Raw genomic sequence first — 15,386 nt, forward strand, 5'->3', positions numbered from 1 at the left:
ACCGTTGGGTCCTTCGCATGGTGGAGAGGGGATACGCTCTCCAGTTTTCTTCGTTCCCCCCCTCCCAACCCCCCTCCCTGTCCCTCTTCAGGGACCCTTCTCACGAGCATCTCCTTACACAGGAGGTTTTTGGCCTCCTCTCCATGGGGGCCATAGAGGAGATTCCCCCAGAGTTAAGGGGCAGGGGGTTCTACTCTCGCTACTTCCTGATCCCCAAAGCAAAAGGTGGTCTGCGTCCCATTTTAGACTTACGTGGACTCAACAAATTAATAGTAAAGTTGGAAGTTCCGCATGGTCTCCTTGGGGACCATCATCCCTTCCCTGGATCCTGGAGACTGGTTCGCCGCCCTTGACATGAAGGACGCATATTTTCATATAGCAATCTATCCCCCACACAGGCGCTTCCTTCGATTTGTAGTAAACAATGTGCACTACCAATTTGCCGTCCTTCCCTTCGGCTTGTCCGCGGCTCCGAGAGTGTTCACCATGGCTGTCGTGGCAGCATACCTTCGTCGACAAAGGATACAGGTGTTCCCGTATCTAGACGACTGGCTGGTGCGCGGCCGCACCAGGGAGCAAGTTCAAGCTCAGGTCCAGATAATACTGCAAACATTCCACGAGTTAGGCATTCTACTCAACAAAGAAAAGTCCACTCTGGAGCCAACCCAGAGAATAGAGTTTATCGGGGCAGTCTTAGACTCCAGACTCGCCCGAACTCTTCTGCCAGACACTCGGTTTCACACCATCACAAGCATTATCCGAGGGCTCCAGGTCTTCCCAACTACCACAATAAGGACGTGCCTCGGCCTGTTGGGACACATGGCCTCTTGTACTTACGTAACCAGGCATGCCAGACTTCGGCTTCGCCAACTTCAGGCCTGGATATCGTCAGTGTACCGCCCTTATCGACACAACCTGAACATGGTGGTCACGGTTCCGAACTCGATCTTGACCTCTCTCACCTGGTGGCTGGATCACAAGGCGGTTTGCACAGGAGTGCCGTTTCACGCCCCACAACCCTCCCTGCACCTGGTCACGGACGCTTCATCTCTCGGTTGGGGCGCTCACCTCGGAGAGCGCCATACCCAGGGCCTGTGGACAGCATCCCAACTAGCTCTGCACATCAATGTTCGGGAGCTAATGGCGGTGCGTCTAGCCTGTCAGGCATTTCTCGGTCTCCTGCACGGCCGTTGCGTGTCAGTCCTCACAGACAACACCACGGCCATGTTCTACATCAACAAGCAAGGAGGAGCCCGGTCGTCTCTCCTATGCCAAGAGGCCATTCGCCTGTGGGAGTTCTGCATTGCCCACTCGATACATCTCATGGCATCATTCCTCCCTGGAGTCCAGAACACTCTAGCGGACCGTCTCAGCAGATCCTTCCAGACGCACGAGTGGTCGATTCGCCCAGACATCATCTATTCCATCTTCCAGAGGTGGGGATTTCCCCAGGTCGACCTGTTCGCATCTCGAGCCAACAGGAAGTGCCACGTGTTCTGCTCCCTACAAGGGCGATCTCCGGGCTCCCTGTCGGACGCTTTCCTTCTGACGTGGAAAGACCAGCTGTTCTACGCTTTCCCTCCATTCCCACTGGTCCACAGGGTACTGCTCAAGCTACGCAGAGACGAGGCACATATGATTCTAGTCGCTCCAGCTTGGCCAAGACAGCACTGGTACACCACGCTTCTGGAGCTATCGGTTCAAACTCCGATCACGCTTCCCTTGTGCCCAGACTTGATCTCTCAGGACCACGGCCGACTCTGTCACCCCGACCTGCAATCGCTCCACCTCACAGCGTGGATGCTCCATGGCTGAATCGGACAGAGCTACAATGCTCACATCCCGTGCAACAGATTCTGCTGGGAAGTAGAAAGCCCTCTACACGGACCACTTACTTAGCCAAGTGGAAACGGTTCTCCTGTTGGTGCGAGCAGCGGGCTACGCCCCCCTTGCAGGTGTCTATTCCTTTTATACTCAAATATCTCCTATCCCTGAAACAGCAGGGCTTGGCGATATCTTCAATCAGGGTTCACCTGGCCGCTATATCGGCGTTCCACTCAGGAGAACTCGCTTCCTCGGTCTTCTCTAACCCGATGGTCGTCAGATTCCTCAAGGGCTTAGACCGGATGTACCCACAGCAACGCCAACCCGTTCCGGCGTGGGATCTTAACCTGGTTCTCTCCAAGCTCACAGGGCCCCCGTTCGAGCCATTGGCTACCTGCTCACTCCTGTACCTATCTTGGAAGACAGGCTTCCTTGTAGCCATCACTTCAGCTAGGCGTGTTTCTTCTATCAGGGCGCTTACGTCTGAGCCTCCATACACAGTTTTCCATAAAGACAAGGTGCAGCTTCGCCCCCACCCTGCCTTTCTTCCCAAGGTAGTTTCACCTTTTCATGTGAACCAGGATATATTTCTCCCGGTCTTCCATCCTAAGCCGCACGCCACCCGTCAAGACCAGCGTATGCATTCCTTGTACGTACGCAGGGCCCTGGCTTTCTATATTGAGCGTACAAAGCCATTTAGGAAGACGACACAACTCTTCGTTGCAGTGGCCGACCGGATGAAAGGCTTACCGGTCTCCTCACAACGTCTCTCCTCTTGGATCACGTCCTGCATTCGTGCTTGCTACGACCTGGCCGGTGCCCCGACGCCGCGCCTCACCGCCCACTCCACAAGAGCCCAAGCCTCCTCGACTGCCTTCCTGGCTCGAGTCCCGATCCAGGACATTTGTAGAGCTGTGGTTTGGTCGTCGGTCCACACCTTCGCCACTCACTATGCGCTGGTACAGCAGTCCAGAGACGATGCTGCATTCGGATCAGCGGTTTTGCACACAGCGATGTCTCACTCCGACCCCACCGCCCCTAGGTAAGGCTTGGTAGTCACCTAATTGGAATTGATATGAGCAAGCACTCGAAGAAGAAAAAACGGTTACTCACCTTTGTAACTGTTGTTCTTTGAGATGTGTTGCTCATATCCATTCCAAACCCGCCCCCCTTCCCCACTGTCGGAGTAGCCGGCAAGAAGGAACTGAGAGGGCACTGGGTCGGCTGGGGTATATATCCAGCGCCATGAAGGCGCCACTCCAGGGGGCTCCACAGCCGACCCACCGGGTGTTGCCAGGGTAGAAAATTTCTCCGACGATCGTGCACGCAGCGCGCGCACACCTAATTGGAATCGATATGAGCAACACATCTCGAAGAACAACAGTTACAAAGGTGAGTAACCGTTTTTTCTTACATGTCACTGTCCAAATACATACAGCAGTTCCCATGGAGTGCCTATTCACCATGGTACCAGGCGTAGTATCTCACAAGGACCTATCTCACAAGGACCAATGGCCCAAACATAATTGGGGTCCAGGGGCCATATCAGTGGCCTTTCAGGAATCCTTGGGGTTTCCCTCCTCAATCTAGAGCATGCCTCACAACTTGCCTTTGCGAGTGTCTGTACCAGAATCACATCAAACCACCCTTGGTAGAGACTTGTATATGCAGAGGTTTGCTCTCAGGAGTTGACCTTGGAGGAATCAGAAGAGGGTTCACCTCACCAGTCCTTGACCACCTCCTCTTCATCCACCAATGAGGCAGTGATAAGGAGAGTCTGTTTCTCCCACACCTGATGATTACAGAGCCCATCGGGAGATGTTGAAGAGGATGGCTGCAACTCTGAATATCCAGCCGGAGGAGGTCCAGGGAAAGTCACACGTGCATGTGGACATTTTAGCCTTGGTGGGACCCTGTAAGGTAGCTCTCCCTATTAAGGAGGCTATCCTTGAGCCTGAAAGTGTTCTGTGGCAGACCCCATCTTCCCTGCCCACTACTGCAAAAAGAGCAGAGTAGTTACTACGTCCCCTCACAGGGCTTGAAAAATTTCTATAATCATCCCTCTCTGGGCTCCCTGGTAGTCTCTGTAGCCAATGAAAAAGAGGAGACAGGGTCACCAGGTGTTATTACTGAAAAGCAAAGAAGTAAAGAAATTGGACTAATTTGGAAGGAAGCTTTATTCCACAGGAGGTTCATAGCTTTGAATTGCAAACCAGGAGGCTCTGCTGGGTCATTACAATATTATCTCACGGGGTAAAATTGTAAAATTTAAGGACAGGCTTCTAGATGAGCTGAAACAGGGATTTACTGTGATGGTGGATGAGGGGAAATTAGTTGCCAGAACGTCTTTGCAGGCTGTCTAGACCCAACTGACTCTGCAGCTTGAGACATGGCCTCATTAGGTGGTGGTGTTCATGGCTGCAGTCATTTTGGGTCATTCTTCCCCCTCCCCCCCCCCCAGGTTCACCAGACTATTCCAGACCTCCAAAAGGGTACTTACAATAAGGGGTGGTGCCAATAGACCATTCAAGATCCTTTTTGAGGGTCATTCACTTTTTTCTGGAAAGACTGACAAGAGGCTGCATAGTCACAAGGAATCAAAAGCGACCATTAAGTCTCTGGGTATTTATATGCTGGCAACAAAAAGAAACTCCTTTCACTCATAGCACTCCCACTATCCAAATTTCATGACCTGTACCAAGGACGTGTCCAGGAAGAAGAGCAGAAGTTACAAGAGACGTCTACCACCTCTTTCTGCCTCTGCAGTGCCGGTTCATCTAGGCAAGCTGGGTCCTCCAAACAAACATTTTGATGCATTGGTCAAGGACAGACTGCCAGTCCCCAGACACATCCCCCATTTGCTAATTGCCTATCCCACTTCCTAAATTCTTGGTCTGGCATCACCACAGATTGGTGGGTTTTAAGCATAGTGGAATTGGAATGTACCCTTGAGTTTGTTTCCATCCCCCCCTCCCGCTGTTGTTCCTTGCCCTTGTCCAGGGACCTCTGTCATGAGGCTGTTGTACTACAGGAGGTCCAATCTCTGTGTCTTGTGGGAGCCATAGATGAAGTTCCTCTGTTACTCACAGGAAAGAGGTTTTATTCCTGCTACGTTCTAATCCCGAAAGCAAAAGGCTGTCTCAGGCCTATTTTAGATCTGAAAGAACTCAACAAGTTCCTGAAGAAAATAAAATTCCAGAAGGTCACCCTAGCTTCCATTATTCCTTCTCTGGATCCCAGGCACTGATATGCTGTCATCAACTTAAAAGATGTGTTTGAATTTATATGTGAAGTTATTAATACCCTTTGTATAATGTTATTAAAACATGTTTAAAACAAAGACATCCTAGCCTAGCAACAGTGATAAACAGGTCTGTCTTAGACAAAGAAATGTGGGTTTACCTCAGTTTACATATTAGCCACAAACAAAGCTATCAGGGAAACCAGCAGGGATTGTCTTAGCCTGAACTTGAGAGAGAGAGGGAATTAACATGGCTCCTGCACCCCAGAGAGACACTGGAGGCTGAATCTCCCGGAGGCTTTACTAACTTTTAGAATAATGGCAATTCTTTAGGAATATAATTTACTCCTGAGGGAATTCTGCACCAAAATATATATATATATATATATCTCCACAGATACAGTATCCTGACACTCCCCTCCCCCATGGAGCTTGAATCTAGTTTCAGCAAAGCTGATGGGTTCCCCCTTTGGGTTTCTGGCAACCTGTTCACTGCTACACCTTTCAATTAAAGTGGCTTTTTTTTGGCTGCTGTTATGTTGGCCAGAAAAGTGGGGACATTGCAAGTGCTAGTGTGTCAGAGCCTCCTTGTATGGTCTTCTGTAGTAACAGTTTGCCTTTGTCCTCACCCGAAGTTTCTTTCTAAAGCAGTTTCCAGCTTTCACATTAATCAAGCAATCTGATGACTGGTCTTCTTTCCAAAGCCTCATATGCATAAAGACAAGGAAAAGCTTCTCACTCTAGATGTTAGAAGAGCGTTGGCTTTTTACCTGGATCAGACTAAATCATTTCGGTCTTCAATACAACTGTTCATCACAATTGCAGACAGAATTTCCCTTTGGGGGGGGAGGGATAGCTCAGTGGTTTGAGCATTGGCCTGCTAAACCCAGGGTTGTGAGTTCAATCCTTGAGGGGGCCACTTAGGGATCTGGGGCAAAATCAGTACTTGGTCCTGCTAGTGAAGGCAGGGGGCTGGACTCGATGACCTTTCAAGGTCCCTTCCAGTTCTAGGAGATAGGATATCTCCATTAATTATAATTATTATTATAATGAAAGGCTGTCCAGTGTCCACTCAGAGAATCTCTTCTTGGATATTCCGTTATATTCAGTTACGCTATCAGTTTGATAATGTGACGCCCCTGAGTAGAGTGTTGGCCCATTCAGCGAGGTCTCAGGCAGCTTCTGCGGTATTTCTGGCTCATATGCCCATCTTTGACATTTGTAAGAAAGCAACCTGGTCATCATTCCATACATTTGCCTCTCACTTTGCTGCCTCTCAGCAATCCAGAGACAATGCCAGATTTGGATGAGTAATCGTCTATTCTTTATTAAAGTAAACACTGAAACCACTTCCAGTTCAAACTGCTTGTGAGTCACCTACAGTGAATGGACATGTGCAGTCACTCGAAGTAGAGACTGCTACTAACTTTTTTTTTTTTGGTAATTTCAAGATGTGTTGCACATTTCTGTTCCATGACCCTCCCTCCTTCTCTCTATCGGAATTGTTCTGGTAAGAAGAGACTGAGGGGGGTCGGGGCAGTTCCACCTTTTATACCTGCGTGCAGTAGTGCAAGGCAACAGAGAGCACTCAAGTTGCTCCAACAGGGACCGCCATGGGAAAAATTTCTGACAGCTGTGCTGTAGGTGTGCACACACCTACAGTGGAATGGAGATGTGCAACACGTCTTGAAGAACGACAGCTACGGAAAAATAGGTGAGTAACCATTTCTTATTAATGGAATGGCTATAACATGGTTGTACAGATGACATTTAACTTTGCAGGAAGTTAATGAAAGCAGTTAATTTTAAATTTGACTTATTTGAAATTCTCTTTTAAACTGTTATTTCTAGACACAGACTCTGTGCCTAGTTATATTTCTTAGCCAGTTTTGCAGTCATATTAAAATTGAGTGTGTGTAATGGAGAAGATGATGGACTTTCTGTTCTAATAGCACAAGCCGGTTTAGTCAGTGCAGCCCTAAGCCTGTGAAGCCTAGTCTAATGTGAGTATCCTGTGCCAAACTCTCTTCCAGTTGGAGAACGCCAAACTGTCCTCTGACCAAAATGACAAAAATGCCAGCGCTGCCCGGGAGGAGCTGAAGGAAGCTCGCATGAGGATAGAGTCTCTCAGCTACCAGCTTTCTGGCTTGCAAAAACAGGTGAAGGGACTACATTTCCGTACATCTAAAACTCTGTGAACGGTTGGTCAAATAAAACTTGAATTCCTTTCCCTTTGTTCACACTCCATGAATGCTCTGGAGAATGAGTTGACTAGCAGGTATGTTTGTAGAAAACAGTACATTTTACACACATTTTAGTGGAAGGTGAATTTTAAACTTGTAATTGTGAGTATTTGCATTGAAAATCTTATTCTAAAGTTACTTATCAGACAATGTGACCTGTATCCCATCTTACACTAATTATTAAACTGCCATTATAGCCCCAATCCTACCAACTGTTCCTGGTACAGTAACCCCTGTTGCATATATTCCATCTCAAAACTCAACTTTTTCCCTACATTTCAGGGGATGAAAGGGGTTTTGGAGCATTCCCAAAAGATTAACTAGTCTGGATTTCAGTAGACAAGGGGCCTAGTGAATGTCTTAGTTGCAGGAGCACACCCTGCCAAGAGTTCCCTAAAGCCCTGTTGCTTTTGCCACTTAAAGCTACAGAGTGAATAATACACTGCCCTTTCCCTGTGGGATGGATTAGATGGTGACCCATATGTCTGTTCTGCCTCTGGAAATGCATGGCTGTAATTGAATTCCTGAGTCTAGCTGTCTGGTTTTGTTTCCCCTTTTGCAATACCTGTCAGAGGGAAATCACGTATCCTCCTCTGTCTCCACACACATGCTAGGTTGCCTTCTTGTTTTACTGTGACCATAGGCTAGTGTCGCAGAAGATCGCATTCGGGAACTGGAGGATATGATGGCTGGTGAGCAGGACAAGTTCAGGAAGATGCTAGATGCCAAGGAAAGGGAAATGATGGAAATGAGGGACCAGATGCAGCAGCAGCTTGCAGAATACCAGGAACTGCTTGATGTCAAATTAGCACTGGACATGGAGATCAGTGCCTACCGAAAACTTCTGGAGGGTGAGGAAAAGAGGTAGGTATAGGTTTCACATGCTTCACACTCTGCACAGGTGGGAATTTTTCTCAGCTCTGACATTGGTTTGTCCCATTTGAACACCAGTGCACAAACTTTGCCTAATCGAGGGCCACGCTGGCCTCTTGGAACCTGAGGCCACTATATACATAATGTTCATAAAATGAGGCAGTTGCTGCTGCTTTCATCTGAACACCCATCTATTCAAATGTTTATGAAATACTGTGGATTAACATGTACTTGACATTCAGCTCCTTTTGTACTTACCTGCCAAAGGTTGCAGGACTCTGTGTTTCTCCTGCTTCTGTCATCATGCCTTAAAGCAGTTCATATAAAAGCCTAGGGTATTGGTGTACTGTGGCATGTTATTGTGTATATTAATTCTCTCAAATAATCCCCTGGACCACTCCTGAGAATCTAACTGCAGCCTTCTTCATCTGGTTAAAATGTCTGTTTGATTGCATTAAGATTGAAGCTGTCGCCAAGCCCGTCCTCCCGTGTTACAGTCTCCAAGGCTACCTCCAGCAGCAGTAGCACCAGCACTTCAGTTGTTCGCTCTTCTCGAGGCAAGAGAAAACGGGTTGAAGCAGAGGAGCTTTCAGGCAGTGGTACAAGTGGAATTGGCACTGGGAGTAGTAGTGGTAGCACCAGCGGTAGCAGCAGTAGTTTCCAAATGTCCCAGCAAGCCTCAGCCACAGGAGGCATCAGCATAGAAGAGATAGACCTGGAGGGAAAATATGTTCAACTGAAGAACAACTCTGAGAAGGTGAGTGTTAGCAGAACCTTTAGAAAGGCCGCAGTGAGCTAGCATGCAGATATGACATGGCCTTTTGTAACTCAAACATACTGCGCCCCGGAGAGAGATGATGGCCAGTCTCCCTTGGGCACCGCTCCTTCAGAAGTGACAAAGTGGTACTTAAATGCTGATAGTATTGTTTCAGCACCAATATTGTGGTCAGCGCTATACAGGACATAGAAGAGGGGATAGTTTGTGTTCCAAGAAGCTTACCATTTAGTAGCCTGATCCTGCAAACAAACCTCTAGGTAAGTTTACTCATTTGAGTAGTCTCATTGACTCTAATGGGATTAGTGGGTGAGTACAGTTACTTACTTGTGTATTTGCAGGATTGGGCCTTAAATAAGGAGCTTGCAATCTAAACTATTCATTGGGTTAAAAAAAAAAATACTCCCAGAAGCTACAGTGCATGTGACCCAATAACAAACCGTGGGAAAAGCTAGTGACTGTATCCTTAGCATTTTAATAAATACACAGGCATTAGAGATGCCATCTGTCTGGCTCTAGATATCTATTCCTAAATAAACTTCTATATCTTTCCATTAGGACCAGTCTCTGGGTAACTGGAGACTGAAGAGACAAATTGGAGATGCGGAAGAAATTGCTTATAAATTTACTCCAAAGTATGTCCTCAGGGCTGGGCAAACTGTTACAGTAAGTCACTGAGGAGACACTTTTGTTGTTGCTGTGGCATCTGGTGTGAATGTGAGCGAGTGTTTAACTGGGCTTGATATAGGGCTTGCCCCTGCTCCCATTGAGCTTACTTTTGTTTGGAGTAAGATCATGCTCCTAAAGAATACGATATGGGAGTTGAATTTCTGCAGTACCATTTTAGTGGATTAAGAACTGTCGGGTTAGGCCTGTTATCTGGCATTTTAGTGTTCACCAAATGAATCATTACTAAATTAGATATTTTGTCTGCAATCTGCGTTAAAAGTCCCTCCATAGGAAAGGAGCAGCTTTCCTTGTATTATTGCTTAAATATTTGCCATAGCAAGTGGGAACTTATAGCCTTTTAAGAGGTTAACGGGATGAGTATGCAGCTGTATTTTGTCTCTGGGCTCTACCATGATAGTAAATGCACTGAGTCCAGGAAGATTAATTACTATATGCAGAAAAGAAATGACTGAAATATTAAACTCCATTTATTTTCTCTTCTCTGTAACTGTGGTTGCTATTAACTTGCAGCTTCTTAACGTTTTGTAGGGAAAAAAAACATTTTCCTGCACATAGTTTCACTCTAGTTTCATCTACTTCACTGTCATTGGGAAATGAGAAGGAGCAAGTGGGGTGGCAAGAAAAGGGTAATGAGAAAAGTAAAAATATAGGGTTTTTTACATATATATAAAAAGAAAAAGGGCATAAACATCTGCATATAGAATTTCTCTTTCTTAGATCTGGGCTGCAGATGCAGGTGTGACTCATAGCCCCCCTTCTGTCCTTGTGTGGAAGAATCAGAGCAGCTGGGGCACTGGAGGAGACATCCGCACATATCTGGTGAACTCTGATGGAGAGGTAAGCTTTGTCTTCTGGAAAATGATGTGGGCTGCATTACCTCCCAAACCCGTCTATGCATTTTTGACAAAATCGCAGTTTCACACTATCCTTAACTCTCTTCTTTTAAACAAAGTAGTGTTTTCATTTGTCTGTAACGTTTAAGGGATAAACATCTATGAGCTCAAATGTGGTTTTAGGAAACATGGTTCAACATACTGATCACTTTAGTTGATCTTTTTAGTGAACTGTCCTGGAGAGTAGAGGATTTGAGTATACATTTCCAGTAGAGAAACAAATGTGCATTGCTCATTATTCCAAATGATGATACTTAGCATATTTTAGGGTGCTATGTAAACAATAATAATGCAAAAAAAATAGAGATTTCTTCAGTGCTGCAACCATATCAGGAGTTTCCACTGGGCACAGGTTTCTGAGTATTCTTCGTTGTCCTGCATCCTCCCTCAACTGTTTTTGAAAACTGTCCCTGCAGAAGAATCTTGCAAGGGAGGATCATGCTTTGGCTGCTATTGGTAAACATGCATTGCTTCAGCTGCCCAGAAGCAATAGCAAAGTAAAACTGACCAGCATTGTGTCGGTTTTCATGCCTTTCTTGCTGACAGTTCTATGAAGGTATTGCAGGAACAGCAGCACAGGACACAGAGGTAGGATAAAAGATCATAGATATACACAGGGAAGGGAACTGGCTCAGTATTCAAATTGGACACATTTATTCAATTAGTAGCTGAAGGATCCTCAAAAATAAAATAACCTCTCCCCACAACCTGATATTTGTCAGTACCTCCACTTGGAAATGTCTGTATCTAGGAAGATTTCCCCAGAAATTCAGATGTATCCCCTACATACAATTCCAATGTGCAACTGCCGTGAGGACCAACAGCTTCTTATTACTAATCTTTGCTACAATAAATTAGAAAGGAAGGAAACTTCCTGAATTTTAAAATAATCCTTGTAGTAGCTTAGTGAAGACAACAATTCCAAATAATTGGTACATGCAACTGACATAGAATATGAGTGGAAATTAGATAGAGGTTTCAGTTTAGCTGTGTAATAGTTAAGAGAAATAGATCAGATCTTAGCACATTCCTCAGTCTTTTATGTCACAGTTCCCAGTTAAGCCCATTAGTAGGTTTTTAAAAATGAATAAACCCCACATGAGAGGTAGAAAGGCATCTTATCTGCTCCCTCTCAAACTTCTAGGAATAAGAGAAAATAGCTAAAGATAAGGATGATTGAAAACAAAAATTACATCACTACAGTTAGAGATGGGCAGAAATAAGGGAGGGCCTGTAGTTTGCAGAACCTTATTGGCTAGGATTTGGTTTCATAAAAACCCCAAACCAGGGATGATCGTTCAAATATGTGGCCAACTGCTTGGAATTCCCCAAAGTTTGTGTGAGAGGGGAAGAGCTGATGGCAAAGCGAACACCTGTGTCTGTCCCCTTGTCTAGGAAGTTGCAGTAAGAAGCATCACAAAATCAGTTGTGGTGCGGGAGAATGAGGAGGAGGATGAAGCAGAGTTTGGAGAAGAGGATCTCTTTCACCAGCAGGTAATATGATGAGAACCGTTTGTTTAAACTCAGGCTATCCTCCCACTTCTCCTCACTTGTGCCTGGTGAATTGGGTTAGATTCAAGCATGGAATGGTGCATCTTCCAACAGCTTTTGCAAGCTGTGGCCATTCTGATCCCAGCTTTTGGAATAGGTTCCTGTAAAGGATGTGCCAAAGAGAGCATTCTGCAATCCCTGCTCCTGAGCTCTTAACTTCAGGAACTGATGTATCCTTTTGGGCCCCACAAGATGCACTGTAGGCAGTGACTGCTGACAGGTCAGGGTGCCATAGACTTTGGGACATAATCCTGGTGCTAATGGATTTGAAACAGCAGGAGTGTTTCTGAGAAAGGCCGTGAAGGTTGGTGATAGTGTAAACTCCATAGAACAAAGAAAAATCTTTATTGCCCTGTAGATTCCTATTGCTGCTCTTCGACAGCTGTATGAAATAAGAGCTGGGAAATTGTGTGATCAGTGATTCCCACCAGGCTGTGCTGCCTTCCCTACTAGCAGGGCTAGCACTAATGTCTGTAGCATCCTTGCTCTAAAGAGACAGAAGATATTCTGAAAAATATGGCAGTTAATTACAGGGAAATGGACAATTCTGTTCCCACTATGGCAGCTGGGCTTTGCTGGTGTGTTTTCCTGCAGGATACAAATGTTACACAATAAATAAACTTGGCTGACCTTGTTACGATTACCTTTTATGTAAATTCCAATGCTTTAGAATGAGTATGGGAGAATGAATGGCCAGCAGCTAATGGAGCTGACAAAAGAGAAAAACTTTGTGCATGTTATACTAGAGGGCACTTTCAAACTACTGTAAACTATTGCCATATATTCAGATTTGATCAGTGGGCATTAGTAGCCTCTTTCACAATGAACTCAGCAGGCTAGGCCAATGCAATTTTAAAATCAACTTCTGGACATTTCTTGGTTTCAAGGAGATTGAATTCAGAGAGTGGAAGAATCTGAAAACAAATACACAGTGTTGTGTGTTTTGTATCCATAGAAGCATGGTGCCAGGATACAGTTCTGTGCCAGATATCTGGTCGAGCTTCATTGGTGTGTGTTTGTGCATTATTACAGACTGCATTTAGAGGAAGGATAATACAGTTCCAAAGATGACTCAATATCACACTTCTTCCCTCCTCTCTGCCAGTGTGGAATAATAGCAGGGAACTCTGCCAACACTGCTTCTTGCCATACTCCCAACTTGTTTAGTGATAGCCCCCACCCGGGGTCTATCTGGATTAGGAGAAAGATGCTTTTTAAACCAGTATGATACCTGAGCCTAGGTTACAACATGACCAACTAACAAGTTTGTAAAGGTGTTAAACTGTCTGCAGTAGGTGCCAAATGGTGTTTCAAGTCATGTTAGCTAACTTGAGTTATCTTTTGTACTAGTCAAGACAGGACATGAGGTGCTTGTGGCCTGCTATCATTCTACTGTGCACTAACTAATTTCTTTGTTCCTCCAGGGGGATCCCAGGACAACGTCTAGAGGATGTTCAGTGATGTGAAAAAACATTATTATTTGCTACTTTTTTCCTTTCTTTCCTTTTATTTTTGCTATTTTTTTTCCTCCAGAGCCACTGAAAACTATTTTTATATGTATCATCTGATTTCTTTAAAAGTTTATTCCTTGTTACATTTTTATTGAAAAAAAAATTAATCAAGCAAAACTGCCAGGATTTTTAAATAGATTTCTTTATCCTCCCCCCTTGCCTACTATGGGAATATTGGATTATTTCCCCACCATTAAAACTTTTGTCTTATATACAAACCTGCAGTAGAATGAATTTTAAGCTAAAATGAGACAGGACTCCTTCAGAGTAGGGTAAATATTAGGGCTGTTGATTAATCGCAGTTAACTCATGCGATTAACTCAAAAAAATTAATCACAATTAATCTCACTGTTAAACAAAAGAATACCAATTGGAATTTATGAAATATGTTTGGATGTTTTCCATACATTTTCAAATACATTGATTTCTGTAACACAGAATACAAAATGTACAGTGCTCACTTTATATTATTGTTTATTACAAATATTTGCACTGTAAAAATGATGAACAAAAGAAATAGTATTTTTCAATTCACCTCATACAAGTACTGTAGTGCAATCTTTGTCATGAAAGTGTAACTTACAAATGCAGATTTGTTTTGTTACATAACTGCACTCAAAAACAAAACAATGTAAAACTTTAGAGCCTACAAGTCCACTCAGTCCTACTTCTTGTTCAGCCAATCGCTAAGACAAACAAGTTTGTTTACATTTGCGTGAGATACTGCTGCCTGCTTCTTATTTGCAATGTCACCTGAAAGTGAGAACAGACATTCAAGTGGCATTTTGTAGCGGGCGTTGCAAGGTATTTACGTGCCAGATATGCTAAAGATTTGTATGCCCCTTCATGCTTTGACCACCATTCCAGAGGACATGCTTCCATGCTGATGATGCTCATTAAAAAAATAACGCATTAATTAAATTTGCGACTGAACTCCTTGGGGGAAAATTATGTGTCTCCTGTTTTACCCGCATTCTGCCATATATTTCATGTTATGGCAGTCTTGAATGATGACCCAGCACATGTTCGTTTTAAGAACACTTTCACAGCAAATTTGACAAAATGCAAAGAAGGTACCAATGTGAGATTTATAAAATTTATAAAAATAGCTACAGCACTCGACCCAAGGTTTAAGAATCGGAAGTGCCGTCCAAAATCTGAGAGGTGTGGAGCATGCTTTCAGAAGTTTTAAAAGAGCAACACGCCGATGCAGAAACTATAGAACCTGAACCACCAAAAAAGAAAATTAACCTTCTGCTGGTGGCATTTGACTCAGATGATGAAAATGAACATGTGTTGGTCTGCTCTGCTTTGGATCGTTATCGAGCAGAACCCATCATCAGCATGGACGCTTGTCCTCTGGAATGGGGGTTGAAGCATGAAGGGACATATGAATCTTTAGCGCATCTGGCACGTAAATATCTTGCCACGCTGGCTTACAACAGTGTCATGCAAATGCCTGTTCTCACTTTCAGGTGACATTGTAAACAAGATGTGGGCAGCATTTTCTCCTGCAAATTGTAACCAAACTCGTTTGTCTGAGGGATTGGCTGAAGTAGAACTGAGTGGACTTGTAGGCTCTAAAGTTTTACATTGTTTTAATTTTGAATGGAGTTATTTTTTTGTACATAATTCTACATTTGTAAGTTCAACTTTCATGAGAAAGAGATTGCACTACAATACTTGTATTAGGTGAATTAAAAATACTATTTCTTTTGTTTTTTTCAGTGCAAATATTTGTAACCAAAAATAAATATAAAGTGAGCAGTGTACACTTTGTATTTT

At 44.4% G+C, this 15,386-nt stretch overlaps 1 protein-coding gene across 1 annotated transcript in view; it reads left to right on the plus strand.

Annotated features, from left to right (window-relative positions):
* Positions 1-14,615, plus strand: part of LMNB2 (lamin B2) — an 89,761-nt gene extending 75,146 nt beyond the window's left edge. The window contains exons 6-12 of the mRNA XM_065421961.1: positions 7,099-7,224; positions 7,952-8,172; positions 8,641-8,938; positions 9,515-9,622; positions 10,364-10,483; positions 11,935-12,033; positions 13,515-14,615. Coding sequence (XP_065278033.1) covers positions 7,099-7,224; positions 7,952-8,172; positions 8,641-8,938; positions 9,515-9,622; positions 10,364-10,483; positions 11,935-12,033; positions 13,515-13,556 — 1,014 coding nt within the window. The 3' untranslated portion in view covers positions 13,557-14,615. The remainder of the gene's footprint in view (positions 1-7,098; positions 7,225-7,951; positions 8,173-8,640; positions 8,939-9,514; positions 9,623-10,363; positions 10,484-11,934; positions 12,034-13,514) is intronic.
* The last annotated feature ends 771 nt before the right edge of the window (positions 14,616-15,386 follow it).

This window comes from Emys orbicularis, chromosome 24 (genome assembly GCF_028017835.1).
Source record: "Emys orbicularis isolate rEmyOrb1 chromosome 24, rEmyOrb1.hap1, whole genome shotgun sequence".
NCBI classification, from domain to species: Eukaryota; Metazoa; Chordata; order Testudines; family Emydidae; genus Emys; species Emys orbicularis.